Source organism: Polyodon spathula, chromosome 24 (genome assembly GCF_017654505.1).
Source record: "Polyodon spathula isolate WHYD16114869_AA chromosome 24, ASM1765450v1, whole genome shotgun sequence".
Lineage (NCBI taxonomy): Eukaryota > Metazoa > Chordata > Actinopteri > Acipenseriformes > Polyodontidae > Polyodon > Polyodon spathula.
This window is the reverse complement of record NC_054557.1, coordinates 15,176,463-15,196,724: the sequence shown is the minus strand read 5'-3', so window position 1 is coordinate 15,196,724 and position 20,262 is coordinate 15,176,463. Positions and strand designations below refer to the sequence as shown.

The 20,262-nt window shown below is 41.9% G+C and overlaps 2 protein-coding genes across 2 annotated transcripts in view; one reads left to right on the top strand and one right to left on the bottom strand.

The window, feature by feature from the left end:
- The window catches only part of LOC121299017 (A disintegrin and metalloproteinase with thrombospondin motifs 7-like), a 55,452-nt gene extending 41,685 nt beyond the window's left edge, over positions 1 to 13,767 (bottom strand). Inside the window, exons 1-8 of the mRNA XM_041226456.1 lie at positions 13,342 to 13,767; positions 12,376 to 12,725; positions 9,468 to 9,666; positions 8,215 to 8,411; positions 7,332 to 7,415; positions 5,150 to 5,274; positions 3,931 to 4,080; positions 1,565 to 1,708 (exon numbers count right to left, since the gene is read on the bottom strand). Of these exons, the coding sequence (XP_041082390.1) occupies positions 1,565 to 1,708; positions 3,931 to 4,080; positions 5,150 to 5,274; positions 7,332 to 7,415; positions 8,215 to 8,411; positions 9,468 to 9,666; positions 12,376 to 12,725; positions 13,342 to 13,465 (1,373 nt within the window). The 5' untranslated portion in view covers positions 13,466 to 13,767. The remainder of the gene's footprint in view (positions 1 to 1,564; positions 1,709 to 3,930; positions 4,081 to 5,149; positions 5,275 to 7,331; positions 7,416 to 8,214; positions 8,412 to 9,467; positions 9,667 to 12,375; positions 12,726 to 13,341) is intronic.
- A 2,708-nt stretch (positions 13,768 to 16,475) lies between these two features.
- Positions 16,476 to 17,954, top strand: LOC121299018 (relaxin-3 receptor 1-like). The gene has a single exon (XM_041226457.1). The coding sequence runs from the start codon at positions 16,655 to 16,657 to the stop codon at positions 17,888 to 17,890; it is 1,236 nt and encodes a 411-aa protein (XP_041082391.1). The 5' UTR covers positions 16,476 to 16,654; the 3' UTR covers positions 17,891 to 17,954.
- The last annotated feature ends 2,308 nt before the right edge of the window (positions 17,955 to 20,262 follow it).

The window sequence follows — 20,262 nt, the reverse complement described above, 5'->3', positions numbered from 1 at the left end:
TACAAATAATCTGAGATCGTGAGGAATGGTATCCAGATAATCGCTGGTGATGTGTTTTGGAGGTTCAGCTGGTCCTGATTTAACCCTGTGGTCCCTGGAGAGCTCAGGATACTGTATCGCAGTGTACACAGGACTGGTTTATCCAACATTTAAATCAGAGCAGCTTCATAACAGCATCGGTTATGCTCCTTAATTGGCACCATACTCTACACTGCTATTTGTTAAACACTAAGGCCAACATTTATTGAACTACTTTACTTTGCTAATTCACATGTGTTTTCATTTGTGAACAGCTGCTGCAAAGGCAGGAGTGCCAGCTCAGAGGCATACTCATATATAGGTGGAAAAACAAAAGGAATTGAGTTGAGTATTATGAGTTGACACAGCTCTCTCAGCAGTGTGGGGGGGCTATCAACAATTTCAGGCATGCAGATTCCACAATCAGTCAAAAAAAAAAAGAAAATATATAATATATATATACAAAATAATTAGCTAAGTTCCCTGCATGAGACTTAACAGGGTATGAGCAGCCAGGATGATCAGATCAGAACTACAGCAAGGGAAGAGCAGGTTACTGGCTTGATTCAGGACATCATTCCTTCCTTTTTATTTGCCAAGAATCTATGGCTGTTATCAAAAATAAAACAGATAATTTCAGTAAAAATGATAATGGTATGTTTGTTTTTAGATGTGGCTCACTTTAGTTGATAGCATACTTTTAAGCTCTGTGAATGTTTTTGTTAGTGTTGCTTGTCACAAAACTAAACACCGTCTAAACAGAAACCAGCAATACAATTGCTCTGCAAAGCCACATGCATCTCCCAGAAGAACACATGATTCGAGGTGCTGTGAGACACAGTGGATCTTCCCGGAGGTAAAGGGGTTGAGACTGGCAGTGGGCTTGTATTTGAATTACTCTGGGCAATTGCATTATTAAATTGTGTACAGGCTATAATGTTTTCATAACATTGTACTCATGCATGCCTTTTTCATTACTGCCACATTTTGTCACATGATTTTGCAGCGGTTTAACAAACCATGCAGCTATCTAGAATTAAATGAACTATTTATTAAGGATTAATTTAGAATATGATGTCTATTTTGTTTGACCCTATTATTTTCTTCCCTGATATGAACTATACAGGGAGGCTGTGCTGCATGGAAGTCACTGCACCGCAGAAGAGGATCTGTGTCATGTTCTGGTGCCCACAGCTACTGCAGCCAGCCATGGAGCGATTACTGCAGGGAGAGCAATCTCTGCTAATCTAGTAATCATTGAATCAAGGGGAAACAACAAGTTGTCTGTGCATCTTCTGTTGTGGATCAGTATATGCATTTGTCTCCTGACCAACAAACAGACAACAGCTGTATAAGTTACCGGTAGGCCAGGTAAAAATCCCCCAAAAACAAGTGTAAAACAGGTAAATCACACACATAACAAATCAGTGTAAATATCTCTGCATTAATGATGCATTTCATTGGATTTCCATTCTAACAGCTCATTACTGTCTATATAAATTCATTTTCTCATGACACACAAAGAGGAATGGAAGCGTGCACTCACTCGAGGAAGCGGGTGATGTACTCCCGGCTGCAGCGAGACCAGCTGGGCGGGGCGCTGCCGTACAGGAGCTGTGGAGACATGATGAAAGGTCTTTTCCCAATCGGCTCACAGTCATTCCCGTTCCCATCATGCTGAATCCCAAAGCTGTGGCGTAAGAGCACAGGTCCCACAAAGAGGGAAAATGAGGGAAATCTCCTAACTACACAAATAAAATGCTTTGGTTTCCGTCATTGACACAAAACATGAAGTTGCTCTACCCACGTCTTTCATTGCTAAATTGTTGAAGGTGTTCATTTAAAGTAATTAAGATTAAGATCTAGACTGGAATGGACTGAAAGAGCCACCATTGTGAATCACTGCAGTAAGGTCAGTGTGTGCTAGTGGTGCTATAGACGTGACCTTAATGCCGGGAAATGACAAGAAAAAAAGCATATGTGAGGCTGAAAAGGATTCATGCTGCTAACATTTCTCATTGTTTTGCTGTTGCTGCATCCTGTGCTCTATGTATTGACACAGTAATCTGCATTGTTTTGATATTTTTGTTCACAGGAACCTAGCAGAGATTGCAGTTCTGAAACACGCTTTTTCTCACACTTCTGTCTCAATAAAAGCCTCCCACCCCGCAGCTCTCCAGTTGTTTACACAATGGCTGTGGTTGCAGGAGGTGTTCATTGAGAAACGCAAGTGGAAATGTGACTCGGAACACAACAGGCTCCAGCACAGAGAAAGGGAAGTGAAATGCTAAGCCTGTGTGGATAGATGTGCCAAGACATGTGGATAAGAATATCACAAACAATCACAATTACAAAAAGAAGGAAATTGGAGCTATATTGAGAGCACAAGAGGGAAAAACAGTTAGCCTTGAGGGCTAGAAGCTGAGTTGACTACCTCTCCCTTGTTAGTGAACACAGACCTGGCTCAAGTGCTTTATTTATTAATAGTTTTTTTATGTTTTGTTTGTTTCTTTGTCTTTAACAGTTTGTTGTTGTTGTTGCTAAAACAAAATTGAGCACAATGAGTTTTCTGAATAGGCCTCTCAGTCTGCTAGTTTCGTGTCAGGGTCTCTCAATGTGGAGATGAAAGTCTGCTAGTTTCGTGTCAGGGTCTCTCAATGTGGAGATGAAAGTCTGCTAGTTTCGTGTCAGGGTCTCTCAATGTGGAGATGAAAGTCTGCTAGTTTCGTGTCAGGGTCTCTCAGAGTGGAGATGAAAGTCTGCTAGTTTCGTGTCAGGGTCTCTCAATGTGGAGATGAAAGTCTGCTAGTTTCGTGTCAGGGTCTCTCAATGTGGAGATGAAAGTCTGCTAGTTTCGTGTCAGGGTCTCTCAATGTGGAGATGAAAGTCTGCTAGTTTCGTGTCAGGGTCTCTCAGAGTGGAGATGAAAGTCTGCTAGTTTCGTGTCAGGGTCCCTCAGCTACATTCTAAGTGCTTTTCAAAGCGCTCAGCCGAGGCAGGACAGTCTGCCCTGTGGCTACACAGGGTGGCTGGGTACAGAAGGCATCTGGAAACAAGTCAGCACAAGTAGCTCTAAACCAATAAAGCAGGGTGTTGACAGGAACAAGTAGCAAATGGTATTTCTTCATTTAATGACCATCACTGTAATTGGCTCACAGGAGGGATAAACAAAAGAGGACTTGAGCAAATGCATTCCCTTGATGTTATGAACTAACATTCATATTATTTATAATGACACCTTAATCTTCATAATAATAAGCGGATAATATAATGTTACTGTTCATTATAATTGGCCCCAAGCCATCTATCCTTTCATATTATTATTAGAAGAAGAAGAAGAAGAAGAAGAAGAAGAAGAAGAAGAAGAAGAAGAAGAAGAAGAAGAAGAAGAAGATCAGCTACTGGGTTTGCACATTTTCCACATTGTGAGATTAGTTAAGCTCCAGTATTTAAGCAGGACTTTTGTTCTGCTATGATTTAGTTTACTCCTACAACACATGGACTAATGCCCTGAGAGGCTGTATTGAATAGCAAGGTGGGAGCTGGTCCTTCGAGTCAGGATAATTCAGTTGTTTCAGAGGAGATTTGCAGCTCCCATCAGCCACACCCTAAATATAATTCTAGTATTCTGGGCTCACTGTAGTAGGTTTGTGAAAAAGAAACAATAGAAATGCAACTGGAGTGTCCAGAACACTGCTCTTTAAAGCAGCAGCAGCAGCAGCAGCTATGCTTCCTGTAGCTAGTACCATTATGAGCTGAAACACGCACTTACACTATTGTTCTGTCAAAAACCTTTTAGCACGCCCTTACTAGAAACATTTGAGTGCTGGCATGCTGGGTATGATAGTATTCTTCAGCTGAGGTATCTCAAGCACCAGATCTCAGAAAGGTTGAAAAGTGCAAAAGTCTTACTTGTGCCCGAGTTCGTGTGCCACGGTGAATGCCACAGGCAGTCCTGTATCCTCATTGATGCTGCAGCTGCGGTGAGGCTGGCACATGCCCGACACGTGGGAGAGACCCAGCGTCTCACAGGGCCTGTTCATGGCAGCGCAGATGTCTTTCCTGGGTAAAATAGACCACTGTATTTGTTATATATATCCTTTATATACCTGCCTGCCTGGAAAGCTCAGGGTGGGAGAATTTCCATTTTTGGTCAGTAATGGGTGATATAGAAACAACAGACACTCGTGTGTGAAAATGTTAGACCACTTTGTGCTTTAATCAGGCATCAAGTCTCATGCATTTTAACCTTCCTGGCTATGTGTTCCTCTTACTATTTTAAATGAATTGCATGTGCGACCTATTAAAGTCATCAATTCAATCATTTTGACAGTTTTCACAGTGGTTTGACTTCATATGCACAACAAATCAGAGCTGCAGAATCACTGGGGGGGTCTAATAAATCTGCACACTAATGTACGCTATATTAATCTGAGAGCACTCAGAGCTGCAGAAGCAATAGGGGGGTTCTAATAAATCTGCACACTAATGTACGCTATATTAATCTGAGAGCACTCAGAGCTGCAGAAGCAATAGGGGGGGTCTAATAAATCTGCACACTAATGTACGCTATATTAATCTGAGAGCACTCAGAACTGCAGTCCATGTGCTTCATACAAAACTTTAAAGCTGCAATGGGAAGATATGGAGGGTTGTGTGTTAACCACACTAAAAGAGTGAGGGTAGTGTTAGCATGCAGAATGCAGTAATGGGCTGGAGCTGCAGTTGGGGGATGTTGGTATTGAAGCTGTCATAGTGGATCCATGAAGACAGAGCACCGTGTTTGATGGACACTCTGCCTGAGACAATACGAGGGGGACAGACAATCCTAAAGCAGTGCCCGACACCATGTTTTAAAATGAAAATAAATGTTTGCGAAGGAAAACATTTTTCAAAACTGAACAGCTGAGGCCTATGTGTAGCTAATGAAAACGCAAAGATGTGTGGGATTATTTATCTTAGCTGTAACAACCTCAACAATAGTCCATTGTACCATCTTCCCACTTGGATTAGTGTTTTAACTGTGCATATAGTAATTATTAACCTGCTGCCATGACTCTGCATGGATTTCCAGTGAGGAAACTGAACTCTCTAGTAACCATAGCTGGCATTGCCGTTAACCCTTCCCTACCTGGTGAGCAGCACAGCCACGTCGTGGTGTGTGGGGTTGCCGTCTCCCTTCATGTTCAGGCTCTTCTGCCACTTGCAGAAGCTGGAGAGGCTGTTGTCCGCATGGTGGGTTATTTTGAGGTCCTCCTAACAAACAAATACAGATGTTTGTGTGAGACACGCAAAGCACTGGAGAGATTTGTTTTGTTAAGTAAAGGTTAAGGAGCAGGACTCCAATGCAATGCTGAATTGTATTAAAAACGGGAGGGCCAGTCTGTTTCAAGCTATAAAGTGTACTTGACAGAAGAATTAGATTACACTTTTCCAAGTTTAATAGGGCAGCCAAATGATCCAGGATAGCAGAGTTGGCAGATTCTAGACCACACAGCTTTACTATTTAACGCTGCGTGTCCTTCTTCATTGTAGCAGACGAACCAAGCAGAACATGCAATCTAATCTGTACTGGGGCACCCTGGTACAACTGTTTTTTTTACCACAGTGATTGTACCTGGTGGTACCTTACATGCACTTGTTTATTTGTTTGGATTCAGATAGTCGTTGGTGGTACATTTTGGAGGAAACTGTTCAGAAAATGATAGACATTGAACTCTGGCTCAAATTAAACAAAGAGAGTCTAAGAGAAGCAGTGGTGGTGCCAGACACCCGGAGGTTGTGTGGATATACATATGTGTTCTCCAGCTATGGCAGCAAAAAGTACAAAAATTTAAAAAAAGGATGCACATATGTTTTTTGTGATAATCTTATCACTTACTGTCAACATGTTGATGGCTGCTATCTTCATTGTACTGGGGAATTCAATTCCCAAAAGCAGCTTTGTACTGCCATACAGAGCTAAGAAAACACAAAATGCATCTGATGGGCTGACATTGCAAACGGTGTTGAGCAGGCTGATTAACCTGAGGCACTTTTGTAATGTTCATTCTTGTATAGCCTGAGCCAGGAACGGCTGTCATAAGGGTACAGTTGAAAAGGAGAGGAGAAAATGTGTTTAGTTATAATTCCCCCAGATTGTGGAACTCATTGCCCTTTTCCATTAGAGACCGTCAATATTATTAAGTCAAGAGACTTACTTTTATAGTTTTACCTGGCTTTCAAAGGTAATTGTTTTTATCTATTTTATTTGCTTATTTTTGTGATTTATGTTGTTTTCTCTATCATTCTTATTAATTTCTTGTTTTCTGCAATTGATTTCTTTAGGCTTTTTATTGTTGTTATTATTTTATTATTATAATTATTTACTGCTATTTTGTAATTTTGCTACTTCTTGATGCTGTATACTTTTGTTCTGTATAGCTCTTTAAGATACTGTGATATGAAAGGCGCTTTACAAATAAATTGAAATGTTAATAGAATTAAAGTATACGGTTTGCATTAGTAAGACCTCATCTGTACAATGCATTAGTATAATGCATTAGTAAGACCTCATCTAGAATATTATGTTCAGTTCTGGTCACCTCGCTACAAAAAGGACATTGCTGCTCTAGAAAAAGTGCAAAGAAGAGCGAGCAAATTATTTCAGGTTTAAAAGGCATGTCATATACTGACAGGATAAAAGAATTTAATCTATTCAGTCTTGAACAAAGAAGACTACGCGGCGACCGGATTCAAGCCTTCAAAATTCTAAAAGGTATTGACAATGTCGACCCAAGGAACTTTTTCGACCTGAAAAAAGGAACAAGGACCAAGGGTTACAAATGGAGATTAGACAAAGGAGCATTCAGAACAGAAAATAGGAGGCACTTTTTTTACACAGAGAATTGTGAGGGTCTGGAACCAAGTCCCCAAAAATGTTGTTGAAGCTGACACCCTGGGATCCTTCAAGAAGCTGCTTGATGAGATTCTGGGTTCAATAAGCTACTAACAACCAAACGAGCAAGATGGGCCGAATGGTCTTCTCTCGATTGTAAACTTTCTTATGTATAGTACATAAACCATGTCACATGCCACTTGTATCAATGGGCATCAGTCAAGAGCATGCATCAATAGTAGGGACTAAAACTGGGACCGTGTCTGACAAATAAAGAGAATGATGAGCTGAAAGATGAGATAAGAAAGCTGCTCTACTAACTCAAAATTAGTGCCACCATCAGCACCTGTTTACACAGCTACTGAAGAGCAGTGCATCACAGTGAAGCAAACAGACAGACAGGCGAGCGAACTGAAAACACAAGCTCCTCTCTCACCTCGTCTTCCTCCAATAAAATCAGACGAACCACCACAATGTGGATGGAGTTTCCAACACTGGCATCATGGAACAATCCTGCAACCTAAAAAGCAAACAAAGCCATGAGGATCAGTAATGTTTTTTTAATGTTTTCTTAGGAGAGGACGAATGGGGGGGGGGGGGGGGCAGGTAGGCTCCATACTGCTTTTAAGTATAGTGTTTGGTTACTGGCTAAATAACAGGCGAAACTGCGAAAACATGAAGAAAAATGCCATTTCCCCCCCTCTGTTCTTTCTACAGAAGAGTTGCATTGGTCTTTTTTGTATCCAGGATAAGAACTGGAGAGTGGCCATGACAACCACAAGACAGGCGCTGGCAAATATAAATTGTACCTCACAGTTTGACACATAGAATGTGACCCACTCATCTTGTAGGGTTAACCATTTGGAGGGATGAGATGCTATAAACCCTTTTCTTTAGCCCTTGCACAACGCAACAGGCTCGAAAAATAAAATTGCACTTGCTGTCGATTGATGCTAGATATGCATTCACCAGATGTACTTACTAACTAATTGACCTTTTACAAACTTGGGGGCCTGCTTCTGAAAAGAGAAGCTAAAACAAAAAAAACAACTAAAAGCTGTATTCCTGAATTGATTATCTAAGAAAAAAACAACAATGGAGAATAATGGAAAACTCTATAAAAAATGAAACAGGTAATAAATGATATACTATAAAATCAATATCCCTTAATAGGGTTTTTCTTTAACGTTGCTAATGCAGTGGTTTGTTAGACAAGTTTGATTGAGTAGCACCATGCCTCAGGGAAATGGTCATAGAGCAGGCTGTACTGGATTAAACAATGCGGTGCACACAGCTGAGGAAGCCCCACATCAGCTCACCATGTTCATGACGGTCAGCACATAGTCCTCCACGTGCTCGCTCCCGTGGTACTCCACCATCTTGGTGTCGGCCACCACCAGCGTCTCCACCCACTTCTCCTTGCTGATGGAGCGCTGGCGGATTCGCCTGTGCAGGCGCTGCTTCTGCTCCCACTTCACCCGCCGCTTCTCCGTCATCTCCCAGCTCCTCCTGGACTCTGAATACGACAGAACAGCCTTTCAGGACTCAGACAGACTGCAGGACGTGACTCAGCTTCTCTCGCTGAGGGACAACAATTCAGCAGTGAATCTCTTGATTATCTACCTGCTCATTAATATCAAGCACGTTTTCTTAATTCAGTCAAGCTTTCTGCGAGATCGGACAATGGTATCCCTTCCCAGCTGTCTGTGTGTCTACCCCTGACACCTAGCCTGTCCAAATCAGAACTCTGTTCTAACCTTGTTTTGTAACTGCTCTCTCCTTTGTTGGATGAACATAATGTTTTGGAAAACCAATTTAGAAACTGTCTGCCTCTACGCCTCAAATAAAAGTAAAAAAAAAATGTTTTTTCAAACCTGTGATCAGAGCACAGTGCAATTTAAATAGAAGAGCTGTATCATTCAGTTTAGCTGGCTTATTTTGATTTCTATAGACAGACGGGTTAGTCAAGTAATTTAGTGCTTCTCATGCTCCTGAATACATGATGCAAATAATGAATGAATGAATGAACCCTAAGTGCCTGCCTCTCACCCAGCAGGGCACTCACACACTATCAAAGCTCACTGAAACTGAAGACAAACACAATCTATATTGGCAAATATATCTATATTGCAGCCCATTCACAACTGGGATAGAATGGACGACACAAGGAAGCTGTTTGGCTGATCGCCAACATTGCCTGGTTCGTTAAATTAAGTTAAAAGTTCTGTCTAACAGAAGTCTTTATACAAAGGTGATTTAACAGGGGAAACACAGTCACCATATACATCCAGGAGGAAAACATAGAAAAATACAGATATACATATATAAGAGGTTTAACATACCTTAGTCGCAGGAAAGTGTGTTTGAAAAGAAACAGTGGGTGTACTTGTATGCTTTTGATGCCATGGCAACTACACTCACTTATTTCTATTTAAATCTACTAATGTGTTTGTGCTGTAATTTACTACATAGCTAATGATTTAAGAGTCTACTATTCCTTTCTATCTAACCCTTCAGGCATCCTGGTATTGATTCTATTTGTCCATTTATTTTGCTTTGCTCTCTACAGTACCCTTCACTCCACAGGTCCCATTAACGGGGGAGTCCTCGCTGATGCTGTTCTGGCGTTGGGGCTCACTCCCTCTCTCGCCGCCCCTCTCAGCGGCATGCCGTTTGTATATGGCATGCGGCTGTGCTGCTCCAACCTCCTGCTCCTCTCCCCCCAGAGGTTCAATAAAGAAGTCTTCATTGGAAAGCTGGAAAACACCCATCTAGAGGGGAAAGCAGCACTCAGGATAGATACCAAGCAAAGCACTGCACTTGTACAAAAAGGGATGGGCAACAGGCATCTCTAACAAGCTCTCCTCCAGCTAGCCTGTTTATTTATCTTAAGACTTATCATCACTGTCAAATTCTTTATTTAACCAGGTGCAGTCAATTGAGAGAGAACACATGTGTTTACATCTGTTTGACACCTTGATGTAAAATAAAGGTATTAACAAATAATGAAAACAGGTAGCCTCAAACTTAAAAATACTGCAGTTGATGTTGAAATGAATGATACATTGTAGAGCTGGTATTGGGTGCCTAGATTTCAAACCTGCCCAATGCATTCTTTAGCTATCTACTTTAATCTATTTACTGACCCTTAACTATAAGGTAACCTGCAGGCTATTTTCTTGCTCTGGTTTTCTATCAAGACTAAATGACTCTGTGCACCACTGGTGCTCCCTCCTTGAAATGCTGTTCACAAGCCTGCTAGTTCACAGCACTGATCCTTAAAGAACACACTGGTACGGGTCTGGAATATCAGCCATCATCTTAACTAATGTATTCATCTTGTTGTTTAGAAACACTTTGTATCTCTTTGTCTGGTAACTTTTTAGAGGTTAAAGCACCCATGTCTTGTCTCCAGCCGATACCTTTAGAAAAGTTTGCCACAGTAAAAGCATAGCAAAGTGTAATAAAGCACTGTGCAAGCATGGTAAAGCATAGGTAAGCATTGTAAAGAAAAGCGAGGTATTGCACTATAACATTAATAAACATGGCAGACCAGGGTACAATTCTGGTAAATATTATATAAACATAATATAATATAAGCATGGGAACAGCATGCAAAAATACTGTGGTGGTAAACTTTTATAAGGGTAGTCAATATAAGAAATACCCCAGTAAGATATACCACCTAGAACACATGTGATAGTTCTTATATCCACAGGGCAGGATGTTACAGGGGGACGGGATAATGGTTACACTCTGGTGTACCAGCTGTCCTAAAGAAGCCCTAAAATATTCACTGGGCAGTGATGAGCCAAATGGAACTGGATCTACAAAGCTGTGCTAAGCACCAAGACATTAGTTAAGAGATTAGATAAGAGATAAGATCTGTGCCAAGCTGCTCTATAGCTGACAATCGATTATCCTGGCTTGGGAAGCTACATGTGAACAAAGTACTGCTTTGGGATTTGATAATTTCATGTTAATAGGGTTGCTGTTACACACAGACGCTTGTAATCTCTGCTCAGACAGGATGGTCACTAACCGCTTGCCTTCACTGCAAAAGATATGTAGCCTTTCCCAGAGATGTCTATGTCAAGTATAAGGGATTTATAAAGTGGCTTTTTCTTTTTTTTCGCACTGCACAGCAGATGGAAACTCTACGCAGTGCTATACTGTACAGTCATTCAACACAATCGTATCTATACTCTAAAAGCTGTCTCCGCTAGCCTGTGTAACACTGCTCACACCTGGACTAAGCTCTTAACAGCAGGATGCAGACTTTCTCAGCGTTTCAAATCTCGACAGTGAATACCCATTGGCAGGCTGTGGTTTTCAGTGACAAGTCTTTTTGTTTTCACTGCCAAACTTTCTTATGCTGTATTCTGAAAACTATTGAATGGCCTTAAGCTTTAGCAGGCAATTGTGTTGTCTGTGGGGCAGAATAGTGCCAGTGTGCTCTCTGTTAATTTATCCCAGTGTGGGCTGGTGTTTAAATGAGCCCAGATGTCCTTGTCTTCTGGCTTCTGTTGTATTGCAGATGTTGAAATCTATTGCCCATAATTCGAATGATTGCAATAAGGGGTATTGGTGTAATTTATATAATGTTGCAGCTGCTGTTGATGCACTCCAGGGTAGTATTCATTCAAATAACCATTTCCACTGTAAATCATCCTTTCTCTTGCTTTTGCTTTTTTTTAATTTTTTTTTTAGCAGTATGCCAAGGATGTGTGTTTAAAAGGGGTAGATAAGGTGAACAGTCTCTTTTTATAGAGCATAACTCTGCACCTGGTTAATATCTGTTACCATGCACAATAGAGACCCACAGAGGCTTAAGAAAACATTCCTGAACAGGACAACTACTAAAATACGTCTTATTAGTCAACATTCATAATACCTGCAGACGGGATATTTTGCACAGAACTTTTAATACAGAGAGGCTAATGAACTCACTTAACTTTAATGTGATTTTAGCTGGAAGAAAGGGCTTTAGAAATGTAAATGAAATCTCTTTTTTATTTTGATTCATCATTAACAACGTGTTAATCTAATTATTTACTCTGCATGAAATTAGCATTAATGTAGCTGCTATAATGAAGCTCGCTGTGCATCATGATATAGTGACCTTGCAGTGTGCATGCTGCAGTCTGTTAGATTATGCAAGTCTGATATTCTGGGTGTGTGCACATGCAGGGAAGAGAGATTGATAGACACTGAGACATATTTATTTTAGTTTAGTTTAGTTTATTCAGTTTGTGCACAGGCACATATTTTCAACGTTTTACTCCGGTCTTTAATGAACTCCTAATGTAGAAAAAGAGAAAGATGCATGTTCAGAAAGTGATCCTTGTAAACACCTGCATGAATATGTCTTTGTGAGCTAGGGTTACGAAACACCACTAAAAGAAGGTGGGAGCGTGAATACAGAACTGTGAGTGCCATGATATCAAAACCCTTGACAGCGCCGGGACTATGCTACTTACCAGTCCGTTGCAGGTACTGATAGCTGCCTTCCCGCTGGTGGAGTCCTGGCCCTGCACCTCTCCAATGAACTGACAGGAGGAATGGCTGTGGGTTCGAATCTTGGCCCCAGCCAGGCCCCCGTACCTTCTCTCAGAGACGAAGCCGGGAGCCAGCAGGTGGGGGTTTCTGCTCAGGTTGAAGAGCAGGTCCTGCCCGCTGTACTGGAGCTTGAAATAAACTGGAGTGCTGCTGCTGTCCTGGGAGCTCAGGTCCCGTCTGAGAATCCTGCTCATGCGACGGGACACAGAGTGGGAGACAAACTGCCCAGTTTCATCCACTCTAACAGGGTGGACTACTTCAAAAGCGGTCCCTGCAAAGAAGAAATAATGCACACTAAAGTTACAACAAAAATAGGGCATATCAATGCTGGCGATCTGTGCTCAGCCAGGCTCTTTATTGTTTTCAGCAATACCCTTTTTAATGGCTCTGTGCATGAATACAATAATGCAAATGTAATGCCTCTCCTCCTAGCGGCTGATCAGTTAATAACACCGACATCAGCGAGAGCCTTACTTACCTACCGGCTACAGAGTTTACGCTGTGGTTGAATGGTAAGACTTTCGTCTTTGAACCGTATGGTTTGCGACTCTCCAGCCCTTGCCTTTCCACTCAAATCAATGGGCTGAGATACCACTTATCTTTAAAACCTGTAACACAAGCATTTCAAAAACTTTTTTTTCTTTACACGGCGCACAAACGTCTTCAGTTGGATTAAGATTCAACTTTCCCGTCTTTTAAAGATTATTTTTGGTGAACGTTTGTGACTATAGTGGATGACAAAGAAACACTAGTAACACGTTGCATTTGTTTTATTGTCATCGGTCAACATTGGTATCTATCTATCTATCTATCTAAAGTTTTAACTTAATGACGCCCCGTTTACCACCCTTGTTTACAACTTGGCAGAAGAGTTTACAAACCTTTACCTTGTGTGAATCTGTATGTCGTGCAGCTGCCCAGCACTGCTAAAATCCCTGACAGTACCACGAAGAGAGAACATGTCTGTCCGATAAAACGAGAAGCCCAGCTTCTGCGGCTCCGAGGGGACATGTTGCACCAAGAAAAAGAAAAGGTCAAAGAAAATCAAATTCGGTGCGCTGAACCCGTGTAATAACTTCACAAAAAATGCATTTTTAAAAGCTTTCACTCAAGATAAAAATCGTTATCTGTGCTGCTTTAACTCTTCTGTTCCCAGTGTAGTGTCGTTAGCAGAGCCAGATTCAAGCTGTTCAACCCACTTTTATCAAGTCCTCAAACTTGTGAATTCCCGAGCTGAGTGACCGCAGAAGAAATCCCTGGCTTTGCACAGTAGCACTGGGACCAAGCCCGGGCTAATTAGCATAAACCTCTTGGGGAAAAAAACACCAAACGGAAGGGGGTTTAGCTACTCTTATCGGTTCCCTACTGGCTGCAGGCGGGTCGCCCGAGTATCTGAAGTTTGCATGTACTGTATGTCGTTGGGAATAACCCCTTCCTTTCTCTTTTCATTACAACTGTAATGCAATCAACGGCGTTTTTATAAACAGGTTAACATTATCAAGACCCCCACGGTGTTAGCTCCTGCTAACTGGCTAAAGGGGGCAAATGCTACTACTACCACGGCGATGTGAAATGTTTCTTTAACACAGTAATACAATGCATTGCATGGAAAAGGTCATTTCTGTCTGTGCCGCCTAGTCTGCAGAAATCTGACGATTTATACTATACGATTTTCATTTTCCTTTGGAAGTGTGTGTGTGTGTGTGTGTGTGTGTGTGTGTGTGTGTGTGTGTGTGTGTGTGTAGTTAAGATCTTCCAACTTGGCTTCTACACACGCCTTTGTCACGAATACCCCAGTACTTTACAGCTGAACTCGAGAGCCGTTTAGTGGTACAAAAAGGGAACTGCAGTTAGCTATGGAATGGCTTTACTACCACCTTTGAGTTGTTGTATTCGGGTAGGGCTGCTTTTATAGTGATGGTAAAATCAATCTTTGTATTTTAAGGGGGGGGCTCATACCTTAAAGATTTAAAATATCCAAATCATTTGTGTTGTTGAGTGTTTAGCTCTCTGAAAGCCGACATTACGTTATTACATCAAACCAGTGGCATCATTAAACTGTAAATTATGCTTTTACAATTACGGTGTCTCACAACCATGCGCATATTTGCACGCTACAATACAATAGTTCAATCCTCTGTGTACTATACTTTATTAGAAAGTAGATCATAGTCCAGGCCGGCTGGTTCACATTGCCCAAAGGTAACGTTTAGCTGTGGAAACACAAGCTACAACTCCCCCATTAAAACCTCCCTCCATGCATAGTCCCTCTGTGAGCCTCATATCCGTGCTCCTGCTACTTACAGGTTTAAGAGGAGGCTGTGATAACTTTTAACTGACCCATTCAAACTCCATTATAGCTCACCCAAACCAAACACTTTGCAGGAAACCCGAACAGAGGTTATACATTCAATATTTTAAGGTAGCACACTTTTCATTTTCCCTTTAATATACAACGGGGCTGTGTTTACACCTACCCCGCTTACAATTTCTCCTCCCTCTGCCGTGCCACCTGGTGGACAGAGAAAGAGGTACAGATTGAGGAAGGTTAGTCGTTGTGCCCTAAAATTGAGCGAACGAATTTTATGATTGTCAGACCCTTTTCAATGATATATTGGGCATTTCTTTATGGTCTATAGCGTGAGTTTAATATTTGGACATGGTCTAATCATTGATACTAGTAATATGCAACCTATCTTAAATGATTATTGAACTAAACATACAACAGAAAACTATAAATAAAGAACCTGGAGCGACAAAATGGCACGATGCATTGGGTGCTAGTCGTTCAATTAGCGAGCACGCATAGTGGGCGTGAGAGACCCAAAACGTTCTGTGGCCGTCGAAGACTGAAGAATAGAATGTGAGGTAATCGATCATTTGAATAAAGACAATTCATTGGGTAAGGTAGCGTTACTCTATGAAGTAGAATATTATCTTAACTATTAGTTCGTGTTTCCGTTATTTAATTATCCAGTTGCTTCCTATTTGTAACTCTTAATTCTGGATCCCAAATAAAGCATTGCATTATGCAGCCCCTCCGAGTGCTATTTGAAACCATTCGATTTCAACTGAATCCATAGAACATTCCAAGATTCAGAAGAAATCCCGAAATATTTGTAACCCAATTGTTGAGAATGCTTGTAGTTAACTAGGTCTACCTAAAGACTGGTTGTTAAATGTTATATAATATCACGCCTAGTGGAATTGGAGGCGACGATGTGCTAATACTTTACTGCCGATGCGCTTTGGAACATCACTGTCACTTCAACACCTTGGATAAAGGTCGAGACACAGCGCGCTTCGTGTTGAAATCCCTGGGTGATGAAGTACGAGAGGCAGAGGTCTTATTATTAGTGTGTGTGTGTGTGTGTGTGTGTGTGTGTGTGTGTGTGTGTGTGTGTGTGTGTGTGTGTGTGTGTGTGTGTGTTACTTTTAACACAAATAGTGTTGCCCTTTAAAACAACGCGTAAATGTGCTTTTATTTCGTTTACGTGTATACATGTATAAATTATACATAAAACCCCAGGCAGTTTGTATTAAGCAAGGATCAGTGCAAGGTCTGTTGTTAATGCCCCGGTGATCTGCGCAGCACCACATCCTAGCCTGTACACGATGGAGCTCACATCCTAGCCTGTACACGATGGAGCTCACATCCTAGCCTGTACACGATGGAGCTCACATCCTAGCCTGTACACGATGGAGCTCACATCCTAGCCTGTACACGATGGAGCTCACATCCTAGCCTGTACACGATGGAGCTCACATCCTAGCCTGTACACGATGGAGCTCACATCCTAGCCTGTACACGATGGAGCTCACATCCTAGCCTGTACACGACTGAGCTAACCGATTCTCCTCATTGTGACAGCTTTGCGACGGACTCTTTGATTGACAAGGCAAGCGAACAATCAGTTTCAGTCTTTTCTGGAACTTACCTGTAGCCTGCACTCCAGCCCAATCAACGATTCCAAGAGGCGGATCACCAAAAATGCACTCGCATTAACCAGCTTGCAGTGGCAGCCTGCTGTCCATTTAGCACATGATGCTTGTTGCTACGAAATCTGGAAGCTAACAGAGTTGATCAAAGTCCACAGCGACAGAAGAGAAAAGGGAGAATAAAGTTAGGAAGGCGAGTCGAAAGAGGTTGAGGTAAATCTGGTGGCGGTGGGGAGAAAGCTCTGGATCCGCATTGGTGACATGCTAGCAGTAAACAGTCTGGTGCCAGCGAGCGCACCTGCAGCACTGTTTATATCTGAGAGGATGGTGGACCTTCAGAATGATACCGGGGGGCCGTACAACGCCTCTACCGAATGGCAGACATTCAGTAGTTTGGATGACATCGATGTGATAGCGGATGGGAGTCCAGTATTGAGGATCCTCATCTCCATCATCTACTCCTTGGTTTGCGCGGCGGGGCTGGTGGGGAACCTGCTAGTCTTTTTCCTCATGAGGGTGAGCCAGGGTAGAAAGAAATCGAGCATCAATTTCTTTATCCTCAACTTGGCTGTGACAGACTTCCAGTTCGTCCTGACCTTGCCCTTCTGGGCTGTGGATACTGCCCTAGACTTCAGCTGGCCGTTTGGGGATGCGATGTGCAAGATCATACTTTCGATCACCGTCATGAACATGTACGCGAGCGTGTTCTTTCTGACTGCCATGAGCATCACCCGATACTGGTCAGTCGCCTCTGCATTGAATAACAGAAGCCGACGAATGTCTTGCTCTGTGAAATGGATTTGCTTGCTGCTGTGGGTCTCTGCTACCGTGGCCACCGCGCCCACCGCAATTTTTTCGACAGTGACAAACGTCGCCGGGGAAAAATTATGCCTTCTCAGGTTCCCCGCGGGCCAGTACTGGCTGGCTCTTTATCACCTCCAGAAGATCATGGTTGCCTTTGTCATCCCAATGCTCATCCTCTCCATCTGCTATTTGTTACTCCTGAGGTTCATTAGGCAGAAAAGCATGAACAACAACAATCCGAAAAGAAGATCCAAAGTTACCAAATCTGTTACCATAGTGGTGCTGTCATTCTTCCTGTGCTGGGCGCCCAACCATGCCATAACTTTATGGGGCGTCCTGGTCAAATTCAATGCGGTTAACTGGGATAAAACGTATTATATGATCCACACCTACATTTTCCCCGTCACCGTATGCCTGGCGCACGCCAATAGCTGCCTAAACCCGATTCTGTATTGCCTAATGAGACGGGAGTTCAGAAAAATGTTAAAAGATGTTTTTTGGAGGGTCTCGTCCCCAACTATTTCACACACCTGTCCAATACACCCGTTTTCTGGTTCCCGTAAACCGGACCAGGTTGACACACTAGTTATCATCCCGCTCCAAGCTATTGAGAGCGAACACGGCACTCGCGGCTCGATCTTCAATGAAAGATGTGACACTTTACCTTCTTCGAGTACCCTGGTGCAAAAATGAACGAAGCCACAAAAGAAGCATAAACTGCTGGGTTCAAATAACTGTGAATGTGAGTGTGTGTCTGTGTGTACCGTGTCTAACATGTGAAGACTATTAATAATAATAATAATAATAATAATAATAATAATAATAATAATAATAATAATAATAATAATAATACAACACATATGCTAAAAAGAAAAAGAAAAACTATAAACGTTTGAGAAAATATAACTTATAAAATGTAATGTGCTAAACTGCCAATGTGTGTTTAAACTTTGCTGTACTAATCTATAGGAGTTGTGTTTCTTGAACTGCTATAAGCAGCTTTGGTTGATCTGTGTTCAGATATGACTTACCCCACAATGCATGGCGGTGTTTGCTTTGACTTATTGTATGCATTTAATATATGTTAACACCAAATTCAGTATATGCGGCTATTATGCATTTATTTATTTCGTTTTACATCTGAAATGTGTATTTTGTAATAAAAAAGACGAGAATAAAGTTTGGATCATGATGTCTTATTTTCACATTATAAGGTAATTATAGAAACTTGAATGCAACCAACATTGAAAATACATCACGCATCTAAAACGGGATGCAATTAAAATGCGATTCTCACTCAGAATGAGCCCAATAGAAAATCACCACGGAGTTCACTGCCAGGCATTGCTTCATATTGTAGAACTCCTACTCAGGCTAATAAACAAAACCAATACAACAATTCCAGATAATCAGGTGATTCCACAGGTTCATAAGCGTTACCTACGTTATCTAAAATAACATTGGCTAGTCCAAGATTAGTGCAGACTAGGGTCTATGAAACCAGCTGAACATAGAAGCGCACAGTGGTTTGGGGATAAAACCACCAATTATTTTTTTAAGGTTTTTTTTTTTGTGTGTGTGCATGTTGTGTACTTTAGTGTTTATTGCTTAGAGTATTACACAAAAAAGACATGCGTTATCACACTTGATTTACAATGCAGTCATATTGGAAGGGCGTATGACATTCATATTTACAATATAATAATAATAATCATGTTCACGCATGAGCGCAGTTTGGAAAGGGTTCACCAGCATCCAAAGGTTAATTTAATGTTGCAGTTTGGCGCAGTAAATGAGAATGGTTGCTATGTTGCCTAGATGCTTTGGCTAGGTTTGGTGCTGCACAGATCTGCTGCTCATAGAATGCGGGCAGCACAACGGAAACAAGGACGTTCAGTAGAACATTGATGCCGGTCAACGTTCTAGCCACTGACCCTGCCACTAAACGCATGTGCGTTAAACACGGATGACAGAGCACTGGCAGATTCACATAACTGATCTCTGAACATCTGGACATGCGGACTGAGTTACATTACCATGTTCTCAGGAGCTTTAAACGGGCCACATGCTATTCTTTGACGAGGCATAGCCGTGCTCAATCTGATAGCAAATTAATGTTTGGGAGCTTCTAAAGCTTTTAGTAAAAGACGCGCTTCCCAGTAGCCAACGAGCACTGCAATCGAGGAGACCCATCCCTCACAGGGCTGGAAATAAGACTCCTACTATATAGCACTTTCACCCATTCCAGATTTTATTAGGCGCTTGATTAGCCAGTTTGTAGGTAACAAGCTCAGGTGCGTCTTATTGTTCAGTGCGTGTTACAGCAAAGCAAACATATACGCTGTATATATTAATGCCAAAAAAAAAAAGCCTGTTAAAGAAACGCTTGCATGCTATACTTATAAGGTGTGTCTCACATCCCAGATAATTTCACCTGGATTGTGAAATACTCCCCAGCGCCTGATTTTTAAATATGATCAGTAATCGGATCCCACTAAGACGTGAATGGCAAAATAACGCAGAATACATTTCAGTGCAATTCTCTAACTTGAACGCAACGGTAATAAAACAAAATAAAATAAAAATAAATAATGATTAGCAAGAATCGGACTTTTACTGTCCAGTCAGTGGTTCTGACCGGACACTAACATTTCTCTTAAAACCGGATGTCCGCTTGAAAACCGCAGCTGGCATTGGCAAGCCTAAGGTTGTTGGATACTCTGCTTGGCTCCGACTGTAGCACTCGTGTGAAATTCGTATAGGCATGAAGACACAGCTCCCTGCAGTGCAGTCGAGGTAATGCAGCACTGGCAGGCAAGTGTGGTTTTTCTTATAGAATCGGCTAAATAATGAAATAATGTAACAGTGACAAGCCCACGTGAACCACTGTCAGTGCACCACACGTTTTCCCCCACGCCACTCTCTGCAAACCCTTGCCAGTGCAGAACACAGCGCGCAGACCAGAGAGAGAGAGAGAGAGAGAGAGAGAGAGAGAGAGAGAGAGAGAGAGAGAGAGAGAGAGAGAGAGAGAGAGAGAGCCTCCGAGCCAAGGGGATCCACGTGAC